Source organism: Cotesia glomerata, linkage group LG3 (genome assembly GCF_020080835.1).
Source record: "Cotesia glomerata isolate CgM1 linkage group LG3, MPM_Cglom_v2.3, whole genome shotgun sequence".
Lineage (NCBI taxonomy): Eukaryota > Metazoa > Arthropoda > Insecta > Hymenoptera > Braconidae > Cotesia > Cotesia glomerata.
The window spans coordinates 2216796-2232768 of record NC_058160.1 but is presented as its reverse complement, the minus strand read 5'-3'; the positions used below and the strand labels follow the sequence as shown (position 1 = coordinate 2232768).

The following is a 15973-nucleotide window of genomic DNA, read 5'->3' as shown; positions in this document are numbered from 1 at the left end:
AATCATAATTCGAGAGTGCTCGATGTGGTAGCGTTATTAGTTTTTTGGATTAGGTCTCAAATACAATCCCATGCCCTGTTTATACGGTGTCAAGTATAACCCTTTACCTAAAGATATTGCTTCCATAGTCTTATTATGACGTTTACTTTCCTCAAGCTCTCGTTTAGCTGATTTAGCTGCATTTACAGTACGAACGATTGCCGCTACACCTCCACTTAAACCACCTACAGCACTAAGTGCTGCAAAAGCTGGGATTAGAAATGGTAGCACCCCACCAATTCCTTGCTTATTATATATATTTTATACGTTAGACGTGAACATTGTCAAGTTATACGGTAAACTAATGAATTTGGAGCCAAAATCATTCAATTTATACGTTTTTTATAGATAAGAATTGAGGAATTTTTTGATAGAAACAATTGATACAATTATTAGCTTTCACTTTGGGTGAGTCACATAAAAAATAACAAAAATATCTATAAATTGTTGATCAAAAATAGATAAAGTTATTCATTTTTAAATCACTTAAAGGATCCAAGTAAATAGAACTTTACTGATATGAAGCTGTGATAATATATTTCTAAGATATAAATCATAAATGAATTAAAAATTCATATATGTATCTATTTTTTATACAATAAGTAGAAAACAATGTAATGTTCATAATCCTAAGTAAATAAAGTAATGATGGTAATCATAAATACATTTGAAAATTACATCTTGCTAATTTTTAGTTAGTTTTAACAATCTACTCGTTTTTTTCCCAATAATAAAGCATTTTAATGATAAATACAGCGCAAACAATGATACAAAAAGTACTCAATAGAATTTTTGAATCCCTTAGTAATAAGTATATATATATATATATATATATATATATTGTAAGTAGAAAACGATGTAATGTCCGTGATCCTGAGTAAATAAAGTAATGATGGGATAAGTACATTTGAACATAACGTCTAGGTAATTAGAAGGGTTATACAAAAATTTTTGTATTTAGTTTTAACAATCTACTCGTTTTTAATCATAAGTGAAATTAAAGTATTTTTTTTAATGATAAATACAAAATAAACAATGGCGATAAGAGCAAAAAAAAATATTATGACGTGAACGTAATTTTTTTGATTTTATAATAAATTGTAAGCGAACTTAATTTTAAGGTAATTAAATAATAATTATCAAGCTCGCATACGCTAACTCATTGATTTTTTCAATATTTTCATTTATTTTTTTAATATTTATTATTCAAATTCCTACTGTTATTATTTTATTTTATTTCAATAATAAAGTATAATATTATGAGAGCTAATTCAAATTTAAACAAATTTCCTTGGAAATTTCAATGAATTTCATGAATATTCATAGAACTAGTATTCTATTATAAATAAATGTTAATAATCAATATTAATAATATATATTAAAATCCCCCCCCCCCTATAAAAAAATTTAAAAAAGATATATTTCGAAATTTGTAAGAAATATATTTTAAATATATTAAAAATCTATAAAAAATATATAAATATATGAGAAATATGTATAATAAATATATTTTTAATCACTAAGTTATGGCCGATTTCCATATATATTTTATATATTTCAAATATATTCAAAATATATTTTTTATATTGTTAGCTATGTATTTTTTATGTATTTTTAATATATATTTAAAAAATATTTTTTACATATTTCGAAATATATATTATTTATATTTTTTTTTCATGGGGGGATGCTTATGATTATCATATTTCATATTTCATATTTAATCAATTAATTATTGAATAGTTATTTAAAATCAAAAATTAGTTAGAAAATATTGAATAATTAAAAACTATGAATTTAAACAACCGCAAAAACATGAAAATTATTATTATAATTATGTTTGTAGGTAGAGTTAAATTTGGTAAATAGGTGTGACAAGTAAGTCTCTACCTAAGATTTTCACTCCTTCCTTAAAAATTTCCTTTGGAACTTAACGCTGATTTGATACTTAGTTGAGGATAGTTTTTTGTAAATTGTGGTGTGGGAAAACCTTTAAAAGGGTCATGCATTATGATAATGTTTACTGTTTCCCGTGAATTTTTTTGAGTGGACATCTATTTCAAACCCTGCGTTGCAGTTTAGACTTTGGCATCACACACCACAGTTGTTATAGATCTATTGATAGTGCTTATTTCCACTTCTCATTTATTACAAGTGCTTATATATTCAAAGTTGAAAAGTTTTGTTGCTTCTAAATATTTCAAAGCAAGTTTTTAATTATAACAAAAAAGTGTTTCATTATTATTATTTTTTGGAGCTATTTTTAATCGAGGTTAGTTGTATTTTGCATTTTGTATTTTAAGTGTCGAATATATAGTATTAATATTACCTTAAATATTGTTATTTCTCTTACAGATCATGGTTTTAAAAATCGAAAGATGTTTTATACCTTCAGCATGGATGACTGCTGGAGATTTATTAAAAATATTCAACCACATCAATAATATATTGGTATTAATAAGTAATACGACATTGGGGGTGGATGATGAGTTGGTTAAGAAAGAGAGCGTGTTTGAGCATGTTTTTATGCTTGAAAATGTGCCCGCTCTCCTTACCTTAACCAAAGACGGGTTTTGGTGGTTCCGAAGAATGGATGATGATAATCATTATTATAATTCCATGCAAATGTATAATTTTATTACTAATTCGATGGAAAATAATACAAATTATGGATCATCATCATCAGCAACATTAGCGTCACCATCATCAGGTAAAAATAATATCTTTAAATACAATTATTTTTGAATAAATATTAAATAATATTTAAATATAATTATTTTTGAAATTTTCATAAAAATTTTTTACTTTTTAGATTTCATATCTTGGTTACCGTCATCATCATCATCATCATCATCATCACCGCAACCATCATCACCATCACTGTGGTGTGATGAAGTGATGGAAACTGATGAGGAGAGTTTGTGCTATACTCCTGACAGTGATGATCATATCGGGAGTATGTTCAATGGTCATCAACAGTTGCCATCACCAACCTATGATGATGATGAAGCGATTATGTTGGATAATAACAATTTTGATTATGCACCTGATGATGATGAGCTGATCAGGTGGATATATAATGAGAATGTACCCCATGATAATAACCTGATGATTAATTTCCCACCTGTAACAACCTCAACGCCCTTAACATTTGGGGGGAAACCAGCATCATTTCTTTGGAGTACTAAACCTCAACTTTGGTCATCATCATCATCATCATCATCCTCATTGTCATCACCATCACCATTGCCATCAACATCATCGTCATCACCAGGTAAAAATAATTTGATTATTCATTACAATTTTTTTTAAATTTAAATTTCTCACATTGGAAAAATTTTTTTTTTTATTTTCAGGCTCTATATCCAACCCATTATCATTACAACAACCAACAGTATCATCATCATCATCATCATCATCCGGTAAATTAATATCTTTAAAATTTATTATTAAGTATGATTATTTTTGAAAATAAAAAATTTTTTTCGTTTTAGATTCCATGAATTATTTCCAGCAACAATTCGTTATTGCAGAGCAGCAGCGCGAGCTGCAAAGATTGAATGATTATAATAGGCAGCTACAGGATCAGTTGGAAGAATATCATCAACAGAATCTCCAACAGAAAATGTCGATAATGTTGCTGAATCAGCAGGTGCTGCAGTTGATAAGTGAAAATGGACAATACTTCAATCTACTGCAGCCTCAAATTTAAAGAAAATTAAACATTTTTCTTTTTTTTTTTTCATCTTAAAAATATATGTAATCATTTGAGAAAATTATTGTAATATTAATAATAATAATAATAATAATAATAATAATAATAATAATAATAATAATTTTGTAAATTATTGATGATGATTTCTTAAATAAAATTGAAGTTTAAACTTAATTTAATTGTGTTATTGTTCATTTAGTTTTCTGATTCAGAAAGATAATTTGAAATGGTTAACTTCATGTTAATTGTATATCTATATATAATATTCAAATCAGATGCTTTTAAATTATTTCAAATCATTTCAAACAAGATTTCTGAACCAGGGTTTAAAAATATGAAAAAATTTAAGTGATGAATAAGAATAATAGTGCTGAGTATGAAAATTTAGTACTCTACAGTTTTTGAGAGTAAAGTAATAATAATCCGGACAAAAACAGTTTCACTGTAAAAAAAAATCGCGCCAAGTCCACGTTCATAAGACTATTAAGAAAAAAAAATTTCTTATTTCTTTACAAAAAGATATAAAATTAAAAAATCCAAGTAACCGATATAATTGTATTTGATTTTCGGAAATTAAAAAAAATTTTATTGTAAATTTGAAAATTAAAAAAAAATTTTGGAACGTATTTAGTGTGCGTGGTTACAAAATAATTTACTTTTAATTAAATTCGTAAAATCTATTAACTAGGACTTTAAAAAAATTGAAATACACAATGACGCACACCAAGTACGTTCCAAAATTTTTTTTTTAATTTTCAAATTTACAATAAAATTATTTTTAATTTCCGAAAATCAAATACAATTATATCGGTTACTTGGATTTTTTAATTTTTTTATTTTATATCTTTTTGTAAAGAAATAAGAAATTTTTTTTTCTTAATAGTCTTATGAACGTGGACTTGGCGCGATTTTTTTTACAGTGAAACTGTTTTTGTTCGGATTTTAGTATTTTTTGTAATTATAATAAAAATTTACAGTTGGTACCAACTTAAATCTCGCGTTGGCTGCATTTTTTATAGCAAACTATCCTCTTGAAGCTACAGTTTATGTAAAGACAATTCCAGCGCACCCTGGTGGATGTAGATGCAAGCTGTGAAATGTATTTTTTTAACTGTAGTTTCCCATCTATTGAAAGATTACCATGCATTCTCGAATTATTTAGTCTATGGCATGTCACTTTTTACATAGAAAAAAAGTCAGGATCGAAATTTTTGAGCTTGCTATAGTTTGTGCTGATAAAATTTAATAATTTCAAGTGGATTAATTATTATAATTGAATATAATTAATTAATATCAGTAAAATAAAGCATGAATTACTGTTATAATATAAAATTTAGGAACAAGAAGTACCGTAGAATTAAATAAAATTTTGCAATCTCAAAATACCGTTCTGCTTACAGTAAACATAGTCGGTAGTCTGGCGCTCCGTTTACAACGGATTTGAACGGAACTTGGCGCCAGATTCTACCGAATCTGTGGATTGGTACCAACTTAAATCTCGCGTTGGCTGCATTTTTTATAGCAAACTATCCTCTTGAAGCTACAGTTTATGTAAAAATAATTCCAGCGCATCCTGGCGGGTGTAGTTGCAAGCTGTGAAATATCTTTTTTTAACTGTAGTTTCCCATCTAATAAAGGATTACTATGCATTCTCGAATTATTTAGTCTGTGGCAGATCACTTTGCCCATCGAAAAAAAGTCAGGATCGAAATTTTTGCGTTGCTCTAGTTTGTGCTGATTAAATTTAGTAATTTCAAGTAGATTAATTGTTATAAGTGAATATAATTAATTAATAACAGTAAAATAAAGTATTAATTACTGTTATAATATACAATTTAGGAAAAAAAAGTACCGTAGAATTAAATAAAATTTTGCAACCTCAAAATACTGTTCTGCTTACAGTAAACATAGTCGGTAGTCTGGCGCTCCGATGACAACGATTTGAACGGAACTTTGCGCCAGATTCTACCGAATCTGTGGATTCGAGTAAAGTAGTAATAATAATTTAAAATCTAAAAATAATTATAATAATGGAAAATATATAAAAGAATATTCAGTTATGACTGGTAATGTAGATTGCTACTTTATTTAAGGATGATAAATGTTTACTGTACATCATCTTCGGTATCAAATTTTTCAATAAACTCAAATTTATTATATGGGCCCCCATGGTAAAGAGGGCTCAATTTATTTTGATTGATAAGCTCAGTGAGTAACTCCAGTGATGATGGATTCTTTTGAATTGCGGTTGTTGCTCGTTGGGGTAAATACACAGCTAATTCAGCATCCAATGACGCAATGACGCTTTCTCCAAATTTAGTTGTAATCATTTTAAGTCCAGTGACTAGATACTCCTGATTGAGAGTGAGTTCTGACATTTTCTTTTTTGGCAGAATGTCTTTTAAAGTTGCTGCGTTGTTGATAGCTGAGAAATCGATGATTCACTAAACAGAAAATTATTTATAAAACTCTAGAATGGGAAATAGGATAATTTAAATGGATAATTGTCAATATATACTTACACACTGAGTTATAAAAGAAATGTCGAATAATCAGTCACAAAGTAATCAGCTATTTAACACAACACTTATTTTCAAACTTATTAGAGAAAAACTGTATATCACCACTCGAACTTTTAGAACTGTGAAGTTTCAAAATTTGATTCAGCTCTTATATCCCGAACCCCCACCAAAAATAGATGAAAATTGGGGGTATTTGTTACTAAAAATGAGTCACAAAGCTGATAAGCTGATCAACAATTTGATAAAATAACTAATTTTTAAAATAAATTATGATTATTTGTAAAAGTATGCTGATCAATATAATAGATTAAATAAATTTTTGGAGAGAAAGTTACTGACTCATAAAGATAAGAAAATTCATTAGATAACAATCGTTCATAAGATAAGAAAATTTATTAGATAACAATTTTTCATAAGCTAAAAATATTAATAATAACATAACCCCACCAATAACCCCGCCGAAATTCAAAAACAACCTCTCCCCACCTCACATAAGGCCCAAAAGCGCCCTCCAAATTCACGCTCAGAGATGTCGTTAACAAATAATCACCCGTCGATATTCCAGATAACGCTAGATAAGTTACTGACAGAGGGTACACAACTCGTCATAGTTCCGGGTGGTGGCCGCTAGGTTGCGCTCGGGGTTGGCCTCTAACCCCCCCCCCCCTGTTTAACTACTAATTACGGAGGGTAGAGGTAAGGAGAATCATCTGTGTATATGAAAAAGTGTCCGTCAAAATGTATTAAATTAGGATGGCGCCACATTTGCATCAAGGTAACTCTTAAAAGAAGCGCCAAATATTGTTAGAGTAGGCTTGAAAAATAAACAAGGAAAGAGAAACTTCCGCTAAGTTATGGCGCGCTTTTAAAAATCCGCATAAAGTGGGAAACAATATATGATTATTTTTTACGTATCATTTAACGATTTAACGCTTATTTGTGAATATAAAAAAATAAATTAATATATTAATAAGAAGAAATAACTATGTTATAGAAAATAAATAAGTACATGAAAATAATAAAATAAACAAACGAATGTGTTTAAAATTAGAGTACAAAAGTTCATCAGGAGCAAAACGAAAATATAAAAATTTTCTCCTGTAAGCAATCAATTTCTGCATCTAAAAAATTTTTAGACTAAAACATAGATACCTTTAATCAATGAACGTATTAAAACAATATTATTCGCTAAAAAAAAATTATTTATTTCTATAAATTAATATATTTCAATATTACTACAAAAGCAGTCATGTAACATGGACTGAACCCGTAATGAACAATATAAATTAACAGCAATAAAAGACATAATGTCATACAAACATTATCAATAATAAATTAAATATTAAAAATTTTAAAAAATATCGCAAGTATTGATTTTATGATAATAATTTGGCATTTTTTCGATTCATTTTAGTTTTAATTTTTAGAAATTGTTAGATTCAGCTATTTAATTTATGTAAGTAAAGAAAGAGAATTTTATTATCATTTTATTAATAAAAAATTAAAAAATTTAATGTAGATCTGTATTATGTTATAATTTGAATGACAGAAGTTATTTAATTTAATATACAATTCTTATTTTTCCGAAATCAAAGAAATTATTTAATATTATGTACAAATATATGTACAAATTTATATGTACAAACCACCCTTGATGAAACAAAAATATTGGGAGGTATATAAAATTATTTGATCTTGAGTCTTATTAAAAACTGTCCAAAAATTGTTAAATCATTTTAAATTGCCGTAGAAAAATATAATATTTTACGACAAACATGAGTATATTGTCAATAACTACTCATTATTTTTGACTTATGTTCATATTACGAAACTTCTTGATAGATTATCAAGTAATATTATATTTGCATACTCTCGCAAATACATATATTAATATTATCCAGTAGGAAATGTTTCCTAATGATAATCAATTTGTGATGCACTGTGTAGCCATTGAAATTGTATAAATTGGGAGGTTTGCCTGTTAAACAAATAGATAAAATAGTTTTTTAATTATTTTTTTCGGAATTTAATAACATCCGTAGAATTAAAAGTCATATAAATTTAGTGATTTTTAGACCTCATACCATTTTATAGTCATAGAGAATTTGTATGTTGATATTTTTGAAAATGAAAAAACAATTGTATTTTATAAAACTTACCATTTTTTTTAAACGTTTGCATTGCCTAACTAGATTTGAAGCACGTCTTTTTTTAGCAATTGTTGTTTCCAAATTAATTGAAGTCGAATTTCGACTCTGCAATCGATTCCGTAATATTCGACAAGGTTTACATCTTGGATTAGCTTGGTTCCTTTTATAAGTGTCATCACCAACAATCACATTTTTACAAAGTTTTGAATACCTGAAAATTAATGTAATTATATTAATTCAATTTGTATGAATCCTTTTCTCAGTAGCTCATACATTCACTTAAGCAAAAACAAGCAATCCTTACTTTATACTGTCAATCTGAGTACCAACACATAAAGGCCATCTTTCCACTGATTTCAAGTAGTCATAGATACAACTTAATGAATTAATTTTTTCGTTTAGAGGCAGTTAGTCATTGTTAGGAAAAAGAACCTGAAAAAAAATAATAATCAATGATTGTTAAAAAATAATAGATGTATCTGCTCGGAAATTCATTAATACATACCGTAATAGATGTATCCTTGTTTAAGCGTAACCGAATTTTGATCTGCTGAGTTGTTGGATCCATTCACATAAATACAAATCCATTGGGCTCGGGTATATACAACCAAAACGGTGGCAATTTTGGAGCTTCGATTTCTTGTAGATTCTTCGAATCCTTACAGGCGTGTTGACTGAAAGGTGGTTCTATCAAGTCTTGCTCCGTTTGAGCACCATCATCTATTAAATTATTAGGAACATCATCTACTAATATTGTCTGGGGCTCGATGTTATTTTCTTGCACTTGAAATAGCTCTTCGTCTTCATAGTTATTCGAATGTAAGCTTAGCATTTTGAGTTCATCTACAGTACTTGTTAGAAACTCATGTTCAAATACCGTGTAACAATACTTTTCCCCAAAATTTAACTAAATTCGACCGATGGCGGAGATATCGGCTGGGTAGGGTATTTTACGCTCGCCCTTTTTAAACATATAATAAAATTAACCCGGAAACCCCTTAGGCTGGGTTAGTGCACATTTGGACGCCAGGTAATTTTTTATGAAAATCACCAAAAATAATAAAAATTCCAGGGGCCGCGCCGGACGATCAATTAACGATTTAAATTAATGAGAATGGAAAATAAACCACGAAATAATCAAAGTCGAGATTAGTATATTATTTGGAATCAAAAACAATAACTAAATAATTATAAACTAATATCCTAGATTATTTAACTAAGATAGGAAGATGAGTCATAGGAAAGGAATCCGGGAATCAGCTTTCATACATTAATTATTAATGGATCAGAAAATTTCAATAAAAATAAATAAATTGTTTATTCAAAAACGAAGTTACTTAAAACTAAATTTATCCATTAAATAACAAAATAAATCCTTTATGGAATTCGTGATTAACATATAAATTTCTCTTCAACTTATTCTACAATATTGCGTTCGAGAATAATAATAACCGCAATCAAAACAATAATCGTAACAGTAATTAAAATTTAAGAATATTAAATCTGAATTGCGCTTGAAAATAATACTTGTAATGATAGTTAATGTTTGACAATAATAATTGTCAATGACGCAAAATAATAAACCTAATTTGACAATAATAATTATAAAAATTGCTGGCCGTATCGAGGACCCAACACGCGGCTTTCGGGACAGGTACAAATATTCCCTTATGATAACCCTTACTCGCTACGGGATCGACCCGATCAATCGATAGTGATTTTAGTTGGACAGTAAAAGAATAACTTATTTAAGCCAGGAGACAGCGGTGTGCGGATATTAATTGATCTCAACTTGTGAGTACTCACCAGAAAAGGAAACTCAAACCAAGGCACCAAATCCACACTCCTTACAATAGCGGAGGTCCCGCGTGCCTACCTCACACCAAGCGGGCCACCGCGTGTCTGCTCAATTTTTGTCACCGTAAACCGTTCGAGGCCTCGTGTTCGACAACAAGGGCCTCTCTAGCCATTTTCCCTAATTCAATGAACTCTTTGCTCGCGATCGATATTGTAGGGCCTCACCCGTGCGAGTAAAGGCTATGATTTATCACTCATAGTAAAATTAGGTACTATACGCCAATGATTTACGGCAATGCACACAAATAATAATAATAATAATAATAATAAATTACAAATAATTCATTATAAATGTCTGAAATAAAGATAAAATTAATTCTTAAATTAATAACCATAATATTAGAAATTTCAAATATAAATAATACTAATAATATTAAATTCAATAAATAAATTCATAAATCAATATAAAATAATAAATTCAGAGACACACCGAGTGTGGATCTGTTGCCAAATTTAGGCGCAGGGAGGGACGCACACAGGGAATAAAAACCCTGTGACAACCGGAATAAACTGATGCTGCATCGTTGGTAAAGCTTCTTCTTTCAGTATTTTTTTTCCTAAAGGCATAATTATGAGCTCTCCTTTAATGTACAGTTTCTCGTACATTTTTATTTGTTCCTCTTTAAAATGGAGATGACAGATGTAATCAGTAGCTTTTAATACTTAGCGAAATTTTCCAATTTTGTAATCTTGCCGGTGTCTGCGAAATTAGATAAATAAAAAATGAATATGCTTTCGTTTACCAAAAAAATTATAGAATTGAGCAAAGGTTTATAATGTAAGTTTTTCACGACACTAAAATTAGCAGACATTTGAAAATTTTTGATTATTTTGAATTAATAACAATTATAAGTAAAAAAACTATTTTTAAAAAATTGCACTTAAATTTTTTTTTTCAATTATTTTGAAATCATTTTTTTCGAAAAAAAAAATTATAAAAATTTTCCAATGTCGGCTAATTTAATTTTCATACATTTTTTATAAAAATTGATTCACATACTGTTGGTTGGAAATACGAAAGAGGCTGAGGTGAACTATTTTTTTTGTTTTGGGATTTACGTCCACTTGGACAACTTTTCACAACACAAATTTTACCCATAACTGTTCTGTTATTCACTCACTTTTTCATAAAATTAAATGTTTATATATCAATAACCGTACTATTTACAGTTTACGAAATAAAATCACTCTAAACGCACGTTTGGTTATAATAATTCTGTAAGGTTATATTTACCACAATATTTTGTACAACTTAAGTTGTTGAAATTCTCAATAATTAACTACTTTAGTCGATAATGACATTAAATTTTTTAACTCGGCATACTTCAATTCATCTACAATTGCTACATTCATACCATACCCTGTGCATCCACCAGCGCGATTGTGGAGGATTTTTGAACTGTTATTTAGATAGATAGATAGATAGATAAATAAGTTTTATTTGATCTTGGAGTCAAGACTCCCTCAAGACCATCAATTTTACATAATTTTAACATTTAGTGTACATTAAATACAGCGCATACAACTGGACACTTTTTCAACTTTTCTCCCATATGAGATGACTCTCCTTACCTCTACCCTCCATACTACTAATGTAAAATTTCGGGGATGGTTTATTGAGTCCTTTTCTCTTGACAAGACTTCTAAGAGACTCGGTAGTGGAGAGTATGAATAGAACCGAGGGAAAGAGAGAAAGAGAAGGTTTATTGCTGAATGTCCTTTGGAACCGATGAGGTCGAGTAGAATCTTATCTTGTACAGTTTCATTTTGGAGATCCTGGTCCTTGGTAGTTGTCGTAAGATTGAGAGGAGAGTTGAGTAGATTGTGGGAGAGTAGCCCTGAGGGTCGAAAGCGGACCGAGGAAAGCTTTTTCGATGAGGTTCTGGGACGAGCCGCTACTGATGGCTGCTGGTGTAGCCCAGTACTCATCGCTATCGTCGCACAAGCCTCTACTACTTACTACACACCATATACTACAAAGTTCTCTCGTCGTTTCTTCACCCGCCGCCTACTACCACACTGCGACACGACTACCGGCTTGGTCCCTTCAGTTCTTAATGTTTCTGCAACCCCTGGCCAGAAATCACCCACTTCACTTGGAGCACATCCCAACCAAACCAAACCGACCCCAACCCAACCCTGGTATCCGTACTTGGATCCCTTTCCAGAGCCGCGGCCGCAGCGATAAGCCCTGAGGACGAGGACGAGGACGAACAAGAGAACCTAAAGAGAAAAAGTTTACTGTTCTTTCTTTATTTTTTCGTGTCCTACCTTTTTTCACTCTCTTTTACTTTTTCGTCTCATTCTTTATCCTGCGGGCCAAATCTATTCTAAATTCCCTAACGCCTCGTTTGTGCTTGTGCTTCTACTATACTCAAAATCGATTGCAGTATTAATTCGATATAAATTGTGCAAGTCTTTCCGTTTCACGATCCCCTTTTCAGCGTATATATTATGAATGTTTTATTTTTGTAGAAGGTGCAGTTTGCAATTCCACGGGAAAGCTTTTTTGGATTTTTTTTTTCTAGTTTTTGCTAGTTTGACCTGATTTAGTTTAATTCAGATGTGTTTGATAAAAAAACAAACTAAAATTCAGATGAATGTGTTTTTATTTGAATAAAATTTTAGATCCATTTACTTGTAAAAAAATTTTTTGCTATAATAAATTATTACACTTTTTGATTTTTGTATATTTTCTAGAAAAAATTTTATACACGGAAAAAAGTAAACTGTAAAATTCACTCGGATTATGGTTAATCTTTATAGTTTAAAACAGTACAGCGGACATTAGGGTGGCAAAAATATACACAGTAAAAAATTTTGCGTCAAAAAATTTTGTGTTAATTTAACACAATAAATGTTAAATCAACACAAAAAAGTGTTAATATTTAACACAAAAATTTTTAAAACTAAGTTTTTTGACGCAATGACGCAAAATTTTTTACTGTGTACACTGAGACAATTTTATTTGATAGTAATAAAATTTTATTACTATTTAATTAAATGTTTATTTGGCTAATAAAGGGGAAGGGGAAATAAACAAGTAGGTTAGGTTAGGATGTCTCGTTGAAACATCTTTATACTATTTATTTATTAAAAGATTTTACTGTGAAAATATATTTGAATATATTATAATTAATTGATGAATATTAATTTTTTTTTTTGAGATTATTTGTTTTGATGACTTAATATTCGTACACTGATAAAAAAATTGACTTGACTCAAGAGCCAAACTCTTGAACCAAGAATTCCATTTTGAAGAAAAATATTTTCTTGAGTCAAGAGAATAAATTCTTGACTCAAGAAAATTTTCTTAGACCAAGAATAATTTCTTAGCTCAAGAATTTATTCTCTTGACTTAAGAATATCATTTTCTTCAAAATGGTATTCTTGGTCCAAGAGTTTGGCTCTTGAGTCAAGTCAATTTTTTTATCAGTGTATTAAAAACACATATTAGTATTTCAGAAAATTTTATTAAATACTAATAAAATTTTATTTATATGGAATAAAATTTTATTCATATGGAATATAATTTTATTACTATTAACTAAGTTTTTTTTTTTCAAGTCCAAATAAACTTTTTTATTACTATTAAATAAAATTGTCTCCAGTGTAAATATTATAGAAAATGTAGAAAGTGCAAAAGCCACAATTTATAATTTAATAGAAAAAATAAAAGATAAATAGCTGTCACTATAGTAAATAACGACTCTCTCATCTTAAAAAATTACAGTTTCAAACAGTAAAAATTGTCGTTTCAATATATAGTCCATACTATAAGAAGGAGGGGAATTCAGATGAGGAGAAGGGGGTCTCACTCTGGGAGAATTTAACATTTGAAACAGTAGAAATTCTACTCTTAAAATATATATTTAACCAGTCCAAGAAAATCAATAATTATAGTTTGATTTTTAGCGTTGCGTTTAAATATAATGCGATTATTTTTTAGGTACGAGATGATAAATATCAAAGTCAAAATTATTAATTATTATACTTTAACATTTTCAACATTCACATAGCGAATATTACTGTTTGAAATAGTATTTTCTTCCATGTAAAGAATAAATTGTAGCATTTAAATGATAAATATTACATAGTGATTATTAAAATCACGATTTTACTGTTTGAAATGGTAATTTTTAACAGTTGATCATTACTTATTATAAATCTACTATTATTTATTACAGTTTAGTTTTTTCCGTGTATAAATTGATATTTTATATGAGATAAAAATTAGTTAAGTAGTTGATTAAACTAAAAAACATTGGACTGATAAGTTCCTGAGAAGAATCCTTCCCCCATGAAAAAAAAATATAAAAAAAATATATTTCGAAATATATAAAAAATATATTTTAAATATATTAAGAATCTATAAAAAATATATATAAATTATGTATAGTAAATATTTTTTTAATAATTAACATTTGGTCGATTTTTATATATTTCAAATATATTTTAGATACATTCAAAATATATTTTTTTTATATTTTTAGCTATGTATTTTTTATGTATTTTAAAATTTATCTTGAATATATCTAAAATATATTTAAAATATATAAAATATATATGAAAATCGGCCAAAAGTTAGTTATTAAAAATATATGTACTATACATATTTTTTATATATTTATATATTTTTTATAGAGTTTTAATATACTTAAAATATATTTTTTATATTTTTTTTTTTTCATGGGGATTAAAAAGATCAATTTTTCGATTTTTTATTTTATTTCAATTTTATCTAAAATAAGTGGAGCTCCATTTCTGCATAATTACCTTATTTTTATATGAAAATAATGAACCCTCGTACTTTAGTTTTAAAAATAAACGCACTAAGTACTAACAAGTTTAAAAAAATTTCAATACTTTTTCTATGCAAACTTAAATACCCTAAACAATTCGATCTTAATAACCCGGAAAATTGATTTACTACCGCCTGGAGAGCTTAAATGCGAGTGAATTTTTTTCCCTAACTTGTAAAATTTCATAATAAAAACTTAAAGATTTAAAACAACAAAATTCAAGTCGTTACTCAATTTATAAAGTTAAATAAACCTTTATTTCCTCTATTTGAAGTAAAGATATTAAAGTCACTTAGACAGTAATTGACAGATTGCGAGCAGAGATCCATGATCATGGCCAGTTAGTTATTTAAGTAGGATGAATCTTCTCTTGGAGATGATAATTTCGCGATTGGTGTTGCGGTGGTGGTGATTGGTCGCCGTCAGCAACGAAGGTGGTTGGTGGTTGGATAGAACCCTCGAGGAAGCAAGACTTATGAGTATGAGAGACTCTTACGTCCAGTTTGCGCTTCTATCTCTTTTTCATCGGTCCTTCTACTTCTATCCACATCAGAGTTTAGAGGGACCGGGTTACCGCGAATGCTGGTGTTGAGTTTTATGTTCCGGAACGCTGGGGAAGAAGGAGAGCCATTGAGTGCGCTGGAGGGTGAATTCTGGGGATGTTTCAGGGGTTTAGATGACCCGGTTTTCGGGTGTTTGCCGTACGTAAGGATGCTTCGGTAATTTAGAGCCTGGAATTCAATGGATATTTCGGAAACTGTGGATCTTATTTTCTGAAAAAACCCATGAAATATCGATTGGAAAGGGCGTCACTTAATATATTGTTATTTTTCTCGGTTCCTTACATTCTTTAGTGTTATTTTTATTATACTGGAATTTTATTTGTCG

At 28.9% G+C, this 15973-nt stretch overlaps 2 protein-coding genes and 1 long non-coding RNA gene across 9 annotated transcripts in view; 2 read left to right on the top strand and 1 right to left on the bottom strand.

The window, feature by feature from the left end:
• The window catches only part of LOC123261588 (hemicentin-2-like), a 295756-nt gene that overhangs the window by 28591 nt on the left and 251192 nt on the right, over positions 1-15973 (top strand). The gene's annotated exons all lie outside the window — the stretch shown is intronic.
• On the top strand, positions 2689-3751 carry LOC123260452 (putative protein TPRXL). The gene is made up of 4 exons (XM_044721553.1): positions 2689-2749; positions 2852-3313; positions 3396-3461; positions 3534-3751. Exons 1-4 carry the CDS (start codon positions 2689-2691, stop codon positions 3749-3751), a joined length of 807 nt encoding a protein of 268 aa, XP_044577488.1.
• On the bottom strand, positions 7804-9157 carry LOC123261590. Its single transcript, XR_006508692.1, has 4 exons — positions 8932-9157; positions 8731-8858; positions 8436-8637; positions 7804-8254 (listed from the first exon to the last, which is right to left on the bottom strand). It is a non-coding gene; the product is annotated as an uncharacterized LOC123261590 (long non-coding RNA).